Source organism: Schistocerca cancellata, chromosome 4 (assembly GCF_023864275.1).
Source record: "Schistocerca cancellata isolate TAMUIC-IGC-003103 chromosome 4, iqSchCanc2.1, whole genome shotgun sequence".
Lineage (NCBI taxonomy): Eukaryota > Metazoa > Arthropoda > Insecta > Orthoptera > Acrididae > Schistocerca > Schistocerca cancellata.
Window position 1 is genome coordinate 864,851,334 of NC_064629.1, and position 14,849 is coordinate 864,866,182.

Here is a 14,849-nt window from a genome sequence, read left to right on the forward strand (position 1 = left end):
TAATCGGTTGGACTCTGCTCGTCGTTCGAGAATCTGAAAACATTGGTAATAAATTCGCAGCCTTTCCTAGTATTGAAACGACAAGCCGCCCCTGCGAATTTGTAGAATGCTTTGAAGTAATGCTGGAAATGTGCAACACATAACCAATGGGCCTGGTGAACCTTAGTGCACTTGCGATCTTCAAGCAGTTTCTGGAAATAATGGCGGAACCACTATCTTAATATCTGACAAAATATTAATTTCTTGCAATTATTCCATTTGTTTATAACACAATGATTCATCCACATGTAAAAATAATATTTTCTATGCATGACGATAATGAGATTATGAATTAAGGCTGAATTTTAGTTCTGACAGCACAAGGCAGTGTTCTATAACACTGTTATGCTAGTAGCCGAAGAAATCAAATGTTTGGACATAAATTACAATTTTGTGAATAAATTGAGCACATAAAAGCCAATAACGTATCATCGACTTTCCCTCAGGTGAAATATTTATAGGAAAGAGCTTCATGTAGGAGAATGAGTGCCATTAATATCAACCTTTTCAAGTCCTCCAGCAGAAAAACATTTTTATTCCTATTTAATATTTCTAGTACACGTAATTAACGACACAGAGTGCTGAAACTTGTTACAGTATGTAATGACAGCTTGCGGAAGGTGAGAAAGTATTGACGCATTTATCTTTGGCGTTACATGGGTTCTGCATCAGATAAAAGTCGTATTCAGGACGCGGAAAGCGAAGAGGTTAAAAACTTATATGTAATCACAGAGGTATTCACAGCACGAAGAGCGTTTAGCATCCAAAAGGGAATTGGAAGAAATGGGTTACAAAGAGATTTTTGAGGCCATAGGAGCTTTGGTGAAGCTTAGAACCAGATTGAAACAGATGCTAGAATCAGTACGCAATACCAGTACACAGTACGTATTTGTGAAACAATGTCAGTCGTGTAGTGAAGACTATAGGAGTAATCTATATCAGCTGAATAAAATTACATCCATGTGAGTACATAATACTGTAGACCATATAGAATTTTTTTCATTATTGGTTCTTTAGTTCCTACATTTGTCGTATACGCATATCTCAAAGAAACTATCTGCATTACAAATATTTTCATTATAAATCTATTAGAGCATATCAGATTAACATATCCACTAATTTAAACTCAAAATGTTTATCCTTAACTATCATATACTGTCGCCTACTTAATGGATGCATGGAATATGAAAGCATCCCAGAGACAGAACCACTCAGACAAAAGTTTGAATGAACATAATGCAAAATAAAGTTACATATAATTTTAGGTTAATATTTTGCATTAGCTTAAATGATAGTTCTTTGTAAAATATTTGTGGAAACTTACTGGAATGTAAGAAGAAGCATTTGTAAACTCTTCCATATGATTCATAATAGAAAGTTTTGGTGCCAAATCTTCTAATTGCTTATTCACTAATTCAGTTTTCTGTTGCAAATTTTCTTCAAATTCTGTCTTGTATTTGTCGTACATCTGAAAGAGAAAAAATGTTTAATGGGGAACGTCTGTCATCGATAGATTTTTTATTGACATTTAATAATATTTATATACAAGCAGTAGTAGTTCAAAATGAAAAACAAACAAACAAGTATGAGTGTGTACAAGTACGTAGTCAACAGCGTTAACACTGAAATCTTTTGTAGAACATACTCTGATGTGTAATAGCAGGAATGATGGAATCTGTGTCAATAAGCAAGTAATCTAATATTCTACTCCTAATATTATTAACACAGCATTGCACAGACAACATGTGCGTTATTTTCACCACAAACGTATTCATTCATTAGTTTATTCATGCAGGAATACACCTTGCACCTACTTGCACAACTTTTCCAGCTGTTGCCCAATTACATTTCCTTAGTTCTGTTTCATTTCTGCGATAGAAACACCTTTACAATAACGCATTAAACCACTGTTGTATTGAATTATTTCTTGATAGGGAGGGTGCACCATGTTATCTAATGGATAGCCATTGTCAGGCGTGGAAGTAACTTCATGTGTGATCTGGGCAAATGTGTTAGGTCTCCCACCGTTCTTATACATTAATAACCTAACAGAAAATATTTATATTAACCTGAGAACTTTTTCAGATAATACTATTATTTATGATGGCGTTCTGCGTGGAAGAGCCTGCACAGATCTCCAGTTCGATCTTGTTAAGATCTGAAATTGGTCGAAAGTTGGCAATTTGCTTAAACTTTTGGAAATAACTGTACTCTTCAGAAAACGCAATGACAGTTTCTTATGACTGCAATATCAATTACTGAACAGTGGGGTCATTCAACTCACACAAACACATGTATGTAGTAAAAGAATTAGTATATATATGAAATGATCACATAGGCTCAATGGTAGGCAAAGCGTGTGGCAGACATCGGTGAGTTGGTGTGATGCTTTCTGCGCTCCGCTAAAGTTTTCTCACGCTGAAACTTCGCTATACAGATCATTGTCATCAATGAAAATCTCATGAAGACCTCATGAATGAAAAAATACACGAGACTAGTGTAACATTCCACAATATTTATTATTTTACAAACCGGGTTTTGGCTGTTACGCCATCGTCAGGTACATAGATAAATATATGTGGCTATGAATTATTGTGGGATCAAAGATTTTAAAATAGTGCAGTTACAGAGAATCTCGGCAGGTTCCAAAGACGACATATGTTAATGTTTGCCTAAAACGAGCTGAATTATGAACTAAATGAAAAATTAAAACGATTGTTCTACTAAGAAAAAGAAGTGAACAACATGTAGTGAACTTGGGAGTTATATTCCGAGGGGATAACTGAATAAAAAAATGTATAATATGACAGGTGAGACTTAAAAAATTTAAAAAAAATTGAGACGGCACCTGAGACTACAGTAACTGAAATAAAGGAAGAAATGGAGCCTAGTGAGTGGAAAGGAAAATTTACAAAATGGTTGGAATGGGAATACTAGAAGTATCTGCAGTTAGAAGTGAAGTATAAGGGATTGTGCCTGATCATTCAAGTACTAAGTGTGGACAAATGGACTTTCGTTTAGTAATTTCTATGATTTCTAGGTAGTTCATCTCCCATCCTTTGTTATGTAAGACTGTGGCGGCCGCACCGTTCAAACGCGCGAAGGGCTGAACTACACGGCACAGCCGACACAAGTAAGCGACGCCCGGCATTCACGAGTGCAGCTATACCGCTACGCCGAATTTTGGCAATGGTGCGTCGCGCACCGGACGCACGGAACAAGGCAAGTAGACAATGCGAGCTGGTCAACGCAACGCGACACACGTCTCCGCTCCACCGACTTCGCCGTCGCTGACCACGTGCGTCGAGTCAACGCTACTCCTCGACAAACGCGTACGCGCAGTCTGAAACGCAGTCGTTTCGCGGAGTGCGCCCTTCCGTTTGACAGTGCCTTCTTCCCTTCCGCGGACATGAGGCGCTTCCGCTTGCGCCAGGAGCTGGACATTCGGCAACGCGGCCTTTATCTCGCTCGGTACACGGTCGCGCCACGGCTCATCACTGGAGTGTATACCACCCGGGATATGTGATCGAGCCGTACCTCTAGGGCGACACGCCTGTACGGACGAACGTTAATGATGCATTGCATTTGTAACGTAGTGTAAGTCTTCCGAAGAATAAATGTGTCACGACCAAAACTGCTCTAGTCATTCCGTCACCAAGCCTCTCCCTTGAACATAGTGAGTGGGCAGGCCAATAAAGCCGGTTCACCGCACGTTAATGACCGTAAGCAGTGATACCACACGTCTCCGCTTCAAAACTTCATTTTGTACCTTGTAACTGTGGCCTCTATTAAGTAGGTGGTCTCCAAAAGTAGTCTCCTTTTGTAAGTCTCGAATTTATTATATTATACCATTCTGTAACAGTAAGTAGTGGAGCAGAGCCAGTGCTGGAACAGAGAGCTCATTGTTCTCTTTATGTAAATAAACCAACCACTTGGCTATGCCCCATCAATAACCTTAATGTAACCAAAGCATCCACTTGAGTTAGGCCTTTATGTAAACAAAATGACTGCCAATGCTTTTAGCCTTAGATAAGCAAACCTGCTCACTTCTACAGTATACGAAAAATAGCGCCACATGCTTTTGACCTAATCTAAGTTATGACCCTTAACTTCCTTTTTAATTACCCTAATTTAAGGTTCAAAATGGCCACCTCCCCTTCTCCACTTCTGTAGTTTAATCCTAGTGACAGGATTTGACCTTCCTCGTCCCCCTCCTCTTGGGGTATGGAAGTTATACATACTTCATAAGTTGTTCGATCAACACCATGAAGCATCTACAGCAGCAGCAGCACAGTCACATGATATTCAGAATTTAGTTTTCAGTTTGCACTAGAGTGTCATACCCGATGGTATTTTCTGCAAGCACACTAACATACGATGGTATTAACAGTTTTAGGACAATTTGCTGCTATTTTTCCGATTTTCTCCTACTTTTCACCGAGCGAGGTGGTGCAGTGGTTGGCGCACTGGACTCTCATTCGGGAGGACGACGGTTCAAACCCATGTACGGTCATCAAGATTCAGGTTTTCCCTGATGTCTCTAAATCACTCCAGGCAAATGCCAGAATGGTTCCTTCAACAGAACACGGCCGATTTCCTTCTGCATCCTTGACAGAATCTGAGTTTGTGCTCCATTTCTAATGACCTCGATGTCGACGGGACGTTAAACCTGATATTCCTTCCTTCCTCCCTTTCTACTTTTCAAGATCGTCATCCATAGACACAGACAGATATGAGACTTTAAATGTTAAGCAGTTTCAGCAGTGTGATGCTATATATTAAAAATGCTATATATCCCATGTTAAACAATTATCTCAGTGCAATATTTTAACAAATAAAGTGATATGACACGTTAAACAGTTAGCACAGTGTGATGTTTTAACAAATATGCTGATATCATATGTTAAACAATTAGAATTGTGCAACAAATACACTTTGGCTATGTACCCAATCTACGTTTCACTGTAAGGAACTTGCCCTTGTATTATTAGCAAGTTAGAAAGAATGGTGTCATTACAAGTCAACTCAGAGGAGTCCAACACCATGACATTGCTGTGGACGTGTAAATAATGGCATGAATTCCAAGTAGGGGCATACACACATACACACACACACACACACACACACACACACATACACACATACATACACACACACACACACACACACACACACACACACACACAGTCATAGAACATCTCTAAAGTGCACTGTAAACAATTTACCACACTCATGGCCCTACCACCACCTCTGAGATGGAAATTAGAGAGCTATGCTCTATATTTAAAACAATCAAAAATGCAGAGGTTATATTCCATGTTCAACACAGTGTATTCTTATTGTGCTGCATTGACAAACGCTGACTGGGAGCTACACTTGTCTTTGCCACAGCCACTGCTGCTAGTGACTGAATGTGTGATGAAGCCTTCTGCTGGCACTGCACAGCATTTGGATAAACAAATTAAGAATATATATACTGCACAGTTGCTTGATAGTGTTATTTATCCCTGTAATTTAATACTGAATAACTGTTACTTCTTCCCCACTTACCCGTTGTTTTATCTGTATGTACTAAACCCCAGCACATAAAAGATTGGCGACAGGAATGATTTGGCATCGCAGCATTTCCTCAAGTCCGCCAACCAGGTACAGCCCCATTAAGCTCCCCCCAGTACTGCTTCCTGTTGGTCCGCATGTTTCTTTTGTGGTAGGCAATTTTCGCAGGGCTGGCACTACTTCAGACGAAGGAATTGGCCACATAATCACACATTTTTCACTGGCTTCAGTGCCACTTCTCCCAGTCTTGTCCCATACGACGTTTGGTAAAGACATACTACATTTTCGCTCTCTGTCATGTTCAATGAAGGCTCTACTTGCTGATTAGGCCTGCCAACGTTTACCTGTTTTGCTCAATTGCAACCTATTTTCGGTACTTGTCCTGTCATTAGCACGAGGCTCTCTCTTTGCCTCTGATTCTGTCACTCTTTGTTTTCTGCCATCGACCTCTATTGTGTGTTTCTCTTTCTGCACAATCATCAAACTCAATACTCTCGATGTTTTTCGATATCTGGGAACCTGCCAGCAGCATTGTGTTCCATCTGCCATCTGGCTGCCGTCCTCCTCCCACTGCATGATGCTGCTTCCTGTTTCATTTGTGCATTGCAACCATGGCAAGTCATCTTCTTGGGGGTGGCACTACCACGGATATGAGCTCAGTTCTACTGCTCTGGTTACTCCATAGCCTGTCTCTGTCCATCTACAGGGCCGTCCTTCTCTTGGATCTTATGGCCTTTGAAGTCAACAGCCTCCAAGGTTCTAAGGTTAATGCCCCTCCAGAGCTCTGCCACACTGCAGAACATTTTCACTCAACGAACTTCTCCAGTTCACCTCACTCTGCTGGCACCCAGCTTCTATGGGACCCTCCATTCATCATTCCTTACCCAAGGCCTATGTCTTCTTTTCCTTATACTCCTATGCATGCTCTGCCAGTGAGTGCTCAACAGAGCATTTCCAGAACTCCACCTTTTTCTCATGCTCTCATGCATGTTACAGCAATGAGCGTTCAATAGATCAATCTTTATGGCACTCCACCCTCTTCCTGTTATGCTTTTCTCTGTGTTTATTGGCTGACCTGTTTGCACTCAGTTGATTTTTCCAACAAGTGTCTTTTACTGTTTCTGCATTCCTTTCCTTGCCACTCCATGCCATCAGTCCTACTATGACCACCTATCTTTAATCTGTTTCTGTTTTCGGTCATTCTTCTTCTTGCCCCAGGTCGCCATGAGGTATGAGAATACTGCCCTCAACCTTGGGTACCAGTATGTGAAGGCCTTGGTTATGCAGCTGCCAGGGGCTCCCTTCACCTTGGACGTTTTCTTTGTCTGCCCAGCAGAGGGGCCTCTTGGGTGCGGACACCCATAGACAGTGCACCTGTGGCATTTGGCGTGTATCACCGTCTCTCCCTACCGACAGGAGGGAGAGGATACGGGACCTTCAGCTGCCAGAAATTTGGTATCACCATCTTCTCCACAAGGGAAAAAAGAAATGAAGCGGTATTCACACCTACACTCTGACTGGACAGCAACTGTAGCACTCCCACATCTCACAGGTGATCTAGCTCCAGGCATCATCTGTCTCTTGTACAGATGTATGTAAGCCAGCTCGACAACAATGGTTCTGGGTAGCAAGCCAGCCCATCCACAACAAATATGATTGCTGGGAACTCAGGGCGCCATCACTGCAAGCACTACCCCTGCCGCCTGGTGGTGTACCAATCGACGACAGGAGATGCTGCCAGCATAGGAGTAATTTTCTCTGCAAGTCACATGTCTGGAAATAGTCCTCACTGTATGCCTTCATCTCAGCAGTACTTATGATGGAGCATGGCATCCGAAAAGGGAGTTAAGGCGGATAATTGCGATTACTGCTTTGTGGTTCCTCATTCTGACTAACTCCAAACCAGCGCCGACCTCCATTAAACTGATGAATCCCCCTTTCAACGGACACCGACTCACAGACCTAGGTGTTAGACTATACCTCACCGTTAGCACTCCATCATGCAGCTTCGACTGAGTTACATACCTGTTTATATCTCCTCTAGTAACTCCCTAGGTGGTTACTTTCTAAGTGATATGTCTTCCTGTATCCCACATAGTGTGTACAGGTGCTTGATAGTGGAATTTCTTCCTGTAACTGTTTCCTGAATAAAAGTGTTCTTGCTTTCAGGTTACTTTACAGCTGTTTTATCTGTATGTGTGGAACTGCACTACATACCATTTCATAAATTCCCTTCTTAACCAATTTCAAATTCAGAATCTGTATTACCCTCATTAGATACTATCAAATTATTTACAGCAGTAAACATGCCTGCACCACCGGTATCCAGGTCATTTTTGCACTATGCAATCCGATCGGAATTAAAAATGTCGTTGGCGTTCATTTCTCGTTTCAGGCAGCTTACTGTACTATGTGGGCGTCATGATCATTTATAAGTGAGGCTAGTTCTGGAAACTACCCATGGACGCTTTGGCAGCAAACACCTTAGCCGCAAATTTTACTATCTCAATATTTCCTTGTTTTGTATTGTAATGACGAATGCTGGTTTATGTAATTAATTGGTTCTGTGACAGCCTGGAGTGGAACAGAACCGGCTTCGTGGTTCATAGCGAACAGATTATCCGTTACTTTTACTAAGGCTCGTATAATTCAATGCCAAACCAATATGAACAGCTTATAGGTATGAGCAGTACAGCGCAATGGGAACATACTGGATGGGGAATCTTCTGTGAAGCTTCTAGGCAAGCATAGGGAAGATAATATGAGATGGCAACTGGACGTATGTATGTTAATCAAAAACCTCAGTTGTGCCTAATTTGCACTAGGAAACCTTTCTCTTTGTGAATACCTTCAGACAAGACTAGTAGTATACAGCTCACACATTTACTAAGCAATGTAATATGATATAATCGAGAGCAATGCAGCGTGTGAGAAATACATAACCTACTATCCTGAAGAAGCCTTGTCAAGAACTTAGAGATTCTTGTATTTACTCTCTAACGGTATCTGTGGCCAATAATAAGACTGAAGTTGGAATGTACTGTGACACGGTCAATCACAATATAAAAATTTTCAAATGGACTTTGCGTGCCTATAGTGAGTTCGGAATGGAATCTTACACAGGCTGAGTCACCTAAAACGCGCACCGTAAATATTGCGGAAGTGGAAAGTGCTATTGATGTGCGGTTTGCACAGAACGGATCAGTAGTCATGAGATCATATTGATAGCCAATAAAAAGATTGTAATAATTATTAGAAAATGAGTACATTTGTGTAAACATACTTTTCTAAATGGAACAATGGCTATCGACATTAATAAACTAAAGGTAGGGTAAATTAGAACATCAGTAGTGTTTTTTGCAGTATTCTAGTGCTAATAGCTTACAAGATACCGTATTTTGAAAAGTTTCCACACCGACACTTGTTTGTGCCATTCAACCTGTGTAGTTACTATGTGCGAGGTGTTGTTATGTATGCTTACAGTGTGCTTGTGTATTCCTTAAGTGCAGTAGGTTGTGAGTGGACGATGGGATTTACCAGTGCAGAAAAAGGCTTCATGCTCATTGTCTATGGAGAGCGTAGGAGGAAAGCAGTTCGTTCTTGTACGGTGTATACGACAAGTTATCTTAAAAGACGTCAACCATCTCGGTAAGTACACTCCTGGAAATGGAAAAAAGAACACATTGACACCGGTGTGTCAGACCCACCATACTTGCTCCGGACACTGCGAGAGGGCTGTACAAGCAATGATCACACGCACGGCACAGCGGACACACCAGGAACCGCGGTGTTGGCCGTCGAATGGCGCTAGCTGCGCAGCATTTGTGCACCGCCGCCGTCAGTGTCAGCCAGTTTGCCGTGGCATACGGCGCTCCATCGCAGTCTTTAACACTGGTAGCATGCCGCGACAGCGTGGACGTGAACAGTATGTGCAGTTGACGGACTTTGAGCGAGGGCGTATAGTGAGCATGCGGGAGGCCGGGTGGACGTACCGCCGAATTGCTCAACACGTGGGGCGTGAGGCCTCCACAGTACATCGATGTTGTCGCCAGTGGTCGGCGGAAGGTGCACGTGCCCGTCGACCTGGGACCGGACCGCAGCGATGCACGGATGCACGCCAAGACCGTAGGATCCTACGCAGTGCCGTAGGGGACCGCACCGCCACTTCCCAGCAAATTAGGGACACTGTTGCTCCTGGGGTATCGGCGAGGACCATTCGCAACCGTCTCCATGAAGCTGGGCTACGGTCCCGCACACCGTTAGGCCGTCTTCCGCTCACGCCCCAACATCGTGCAGCCCGCCTCCAGTGGTGTCGCGACAGGCGTGAATGGAGGGACGAATGGAGACGTGTCGTCTTCAGCGATGAGAGTCGCTTCTGCCTTGGTGTCAATGATGGTCGTATGCGTGTTTGGCGCCGTGCAGGTGAGCGCCACAATCAGGACTGCATACGACCGAGGCACACAGGGCCAACACCCGGCATCATGGTGTGGGGAGCGATCTCCTACACTGGCCGTACACCACTGGTGATCGTCGAGGGGACACTGAATAGTGCACGGTACATCCAAACCGTCATCGAACCCATCGTTCTACCATTCCTAGACCGGCAAGGGAACTTGCTGTTCCAACAGGACAATGCACGTCCACATGTATCCCGTGCCACCCAACGTGCTCTAGAAGGTGTAAGTCAACTACCCTGGCCAGCAAGATCTCCGGATCTGTCCCCCATTGAGCATGTTTGGGACTGGATGAAGCGTCGTCTCACGCGGTCTGCACGTCCAGCACGAACGCTGGTCCAACTGAGGCGCCAGGTGGAAATGGCATGGCAAGCCGTTCCACAGGACTACATCCAGCATCTCTACGATCGTCTCCATGGGAGAATAGCAGCCTGCATTGCTGCGAAAGGTGGATATACACTGTACTAGTGCCGACATTGTGCATGCTCTGTTGCCTGTGTCTATGTGCCTGTGGTTCTGTCAGTGTGATCATGTGATGTATCTGACCCCAGGAATGTGTCAATAAAGTTTCCCCTTCCTGGGACAATGAATTCACGGTGTTCTTATTTCAATTTCCAGGAGTGTATTTATCAACTTCTTCATCCAGTTACGTGAAAGTGGGAGCGTAACACCTAGACAACGTATCGGAAGGAAACAAGTGACGACAAGAGAAGTGAATGGTCTTGCTGCTGCTGTAGTTGATCTGCACATTATATCCTGTGCAATCGTACAAGGAAGTGGCATGAGTCAGGCGTGTCCTATGCATTAGCCATCGACATGAGTTCCATTCCTATGAAATCTTTCTCCATCACGAGCTGCATGGAAACGATTATGACAGTCGTGTTAACTTCTGCACATGGGCACTGACGCAGGATACTCCAGATGTATCATGTATCTTATTTATTCATTAAGCCACATTTACCAATTATGGCCAGGTAAACCACCGAAACTTGCACTATAGGTCTGTTTGGCAAACCCCATTGGCTTCGTCAGTTGCAACGTCAACGTCCATAGAGTGTAAACATGTGGTGTGGTATAGTGAGCCGTCAATTCATACTACTGTTTTTCATGGACTGAACAGTGAACAAGCACAAGTGTCACAGCCTCCTAACATACCATCTTCCATTGAGGCTAGAAGACGTTTTCCTGAAAACTGAAAGGAACCTGTGGTACCAACATGGTGGCTGTTCAACGCATAGTGCACGAAGTACTACAGCATGTCTTCAGGAATTGCTTCCAAATCGTTGGATTGGACACAGAGGACCTGCACCTTGGCTGACCCATGCCCCAGATTTATCGCCTGCAAGCTTTTTCTTGTCTACAACCACATACCAACTACATCTGATGATTTGCTGGTGGTTATTTTGAACACAGCATATGATGGTCAATAATCTTGTTACTGGTCAGAATCCACGTAACTAGTGAATGCACTTGATTGTTCTTCAGTGTATTACCACAGGTAGTGTACATGTGTTGGTGTGGGAACTGCAACAGATACTATTGGCATTCTAATTGATCCTACTATTAGTTTGTTAATATCAACAGGCGTTGTTCCATTTAAAAAGTGTATGTCTGCAGGAAAATACACTTACTAAGAATTACAATCTGTTTATTGCTAACAATATGAGCGCTTGACAACTAGTGCGTTGTGTGAAAACCACACACATCAATAGCACTTTCCATTTCCACAATATCTGCGGTGTATTTTTAGGCGATTCATCCCGTGTTCTGTTACAAAGGGCTTCAACAGGTTGCCAATAGACATCAAGCAGCAAACTGGAAATTCCTAGATAAAAAAACAATAAATAAAAAATAATTTATTAGTTACTCTTTCTACAATTTACGAGAGTTCTTGGGCTTGAGCAAGTAACTTATGGTAAAAAAATGGTCTTAAATGTATTCAGAAGCTTCTAACGTTTGCAGTAAGTACACAGTTAACATTGTTTTCTGAAACAACTAAGCTACATTATTCCACAAAAACATCAACAGAGTAGCGTATCAGGAAGAGCAATGCCTTTTTCCAAAGCAGCTGCTTTTCTTTTATAAGCAGGAACGCTCATGATTATGAATGTGATTAGTAGTTGTAGATTAACAGTTGTAACAGTTGTTTGTATACATTTCTCTAGTAGTCTGCACTGACGGATTCTACCTGTTAATGTACAACTTGACACATTCAAAGTCTCTGGAAATATGGGACGAATAAAGGCAGTGTATGGGTGCACAATATATATTGTGGACAGTGGTAGTGATCTCAAGTAACACACTTCTCATGTGGAATTGTAATCCCCCTCCCAAAAAAAGTACAAACATCCAGCAAGATTTTGCAAAATTAGTCAAATTATTGGTTGTTGGCTCTAAATTTGGATCCATCTAAATGTGTGCTTTAAAAACGTTAAAAATACAGTAGCCTCTGACCATAAAATTAATGAGTTAAATGTGGAGACAGTTATTTCACATATGTAAATGGTAGCAATTTTACATGAGGATACAAAATTGAATGATTAAATAGGTTCACACTTGTGACTGTACTGCGTGATAGTTGAGAAAAGTATGGACAGTTACTTATACACAAAATTAACATACAGATCACCAGTAACCACTGTAGTTCATACTATATAGGCTACATGGAATAGTAAGTAAACAGAACACCATAGAACAAGAACTGTTATAAATTTAATTTCAGATTTGCACATTGAGTCACAAATATATAACACAAAGAGAATGTTGTTGTAGTGTTGTAGTGTCATTATAATAGTAATGTGCTAATAATGTGAAATGTAGGTTGCACTACAGCAAAAGTTTGGTTAATATAGGCTAAAAATGGCAAGTGTGTATAGAAGCCTACTAAGTGCACTAAAATGTCTGGTAGAAAAATATTCCTTTAAAAGACAAATTAAGCAATTTTATTATTGGACAGTGACACTATAAATAGATCATTCTGCAACAGATAACTACCTGTACATGTATTTGCAAGGTGGTTTGGGAAGGGCAGCGGATAGGTAATCTATTCATACCAAATGCGTCTATGAATTTTGATGTAATCATAATTATATTATAGTTGAGTTTTGTAATAGTTTTTGTTGTAGTTAAGTTAAACAGCAGTACATACTTATTAAAGTAGTACTTATTAAAGTAGATTAGATGAGGGACTTGTCAGAAATAACAGGGGCTAAGCAGATGGATGGAAACAGTCATCTGAACTGATAAGGGAACTTATTTAATCTGTAAATAAACAATTTTGCAAATAATTTGTCATTAATTATTGCTAATAAAGCACCATGTGCATAGAAACTTGAACATATTCCATACCAACGAATTTTCTTTGAATATAGGTTGAATATCCTGAAGCCAAAGTATTGTTCTTGCGTTTAACTCTAAATGATCATTGGTCAACAGCGTTGTTTCCAGAAGGATTCCCAGTTTCTGCATCTGAGCATGAATTCGTTCTTCAAGTTCTTCTATTAGTGTATTAGACACATAATCCATGTGCTGGCCAAGTGCTATGAGTTCTTCAGTAGTTTCAGGTGGTTTTAATGCACGTTCAACAATTTCTTCAAATGTCTTACATATTCTGGAAAAAAAGTTTTCTTCTTTTAGATTTTTGTCAGTTTATGTGATACAGATGTTCGTGAAATCTTATGCAGGATGTGTTGTATTTCTGGGTAATGCATCTCCTGTATAACCAATTATGCAAATCACTTAGTGCCAAAAAATGAACATGTAAGCAATCTTAGCGATTTACTGTGTGTATACTATTTGCATTCTAAAAACAAGTGCTTCTAAAAGATGGTGTTATACGGTAACAACAAATAAAAGTAAGACTAAACACAACAGATTTGTAGTGTCCGCCAGTGCGGCTGCGAAATTACCCTTCCTTGTTCTAAAGTGACAAAGTTCGAACAATCTAAGTCTGAAATGATCCTTCGAGGCATGTTGCCAGAGTGAACGGAGTACAAAACGTACATTATACCGTTCACGAGTGGAGACAGAGAGCACCCAGCCATGAGCTCTAAAAATGTAGATTTACTTCCATTAGACAGCGTTCAGTATGTAGAGATTTCCTGTCGCCAAACACAAACTATACAAGACATGGAGGTGGTGGAAAATGTTATTGATCAATTATTAATGATGCAGGAAGGTACAAATTTATTTTCTATAAACTTAAACTTTTAACTCATTTCTGAAGAGGCGTCAGTTGCTTTGGAGTACTTATTTTCGTGTCTTCTATTCACAGCTTAAGCGATTTTTCAGTTGCGGAAAAGACAGACCAATGTGCTGTGAAGAGGTAAATAGTTTGTCCAGCACATCAGACGCGCTTCTTGCATGCCGCAACTTACCGTAGTCTACGAGTACTTTCCCGGCCATTGAGCCAGCTAGCGCCTGCGAGAGCTACGCGATGTTGAGCAATCACATCCCTCCGCAATTTTGACGTAGTATCTCTGTTTTTTTTTTTACTGTCATTCGATGCTGGTTGATATAAATGTACAGAATAAGATATTTCACGAATTTTGGACAAGTAATTTTGGAGATACTACTGTTTTAGATACATGTCTTTCAGGGGCTCCCACCCATCTTCCCCCCCCCCCTCCCACCACCAGACCAGTTTGGTGATGTATAAATGGCAGGGCGTTACCCTACTGGCTGAATTATGTTAATTGCTATAATTTATGATGCAAAAATTACGTCGTAGTGGTATAAACACTTTGACATTACAGTGAGTGGGTGGAAATGGCGAAAATTCAAATGGGTCTTATCCTATTT

General features: G+C 41.6%; 1 protein-coding gene across 1 annotated transcript in view; it reads right to left on the reverse strand.

Annotated features, from left to right (window-relative positions):
• Positions 1-13,850, reverse strand: part of LOC126184477 (dynein axonemal heavy chain 7-like) — a 1,143,184-nt gene extending 1,129,334 nt beyond the window's left edge. The window contains exons 1-3 of the mRNA XM_049926869.1: positions 13,831-13,850; positions 13,398-13,659; positions 1,364-1,507 (exon numbers count right to left, since the gene is read on the reverse strand). Coding sequence (XP_049782826.1) covers positions 1,364-1,507; positions 13,398-13,659; positions 13,831-13,850 — 426 coding nt within the window. The remainder of the gene's footprint in view (positions 1-1,363; positions 1,508-13,397; positions 13,660-13,830) is intronic.
• Between the last annotated feature and the right edge of the window lie 999 nt (positions 13,851-14,849).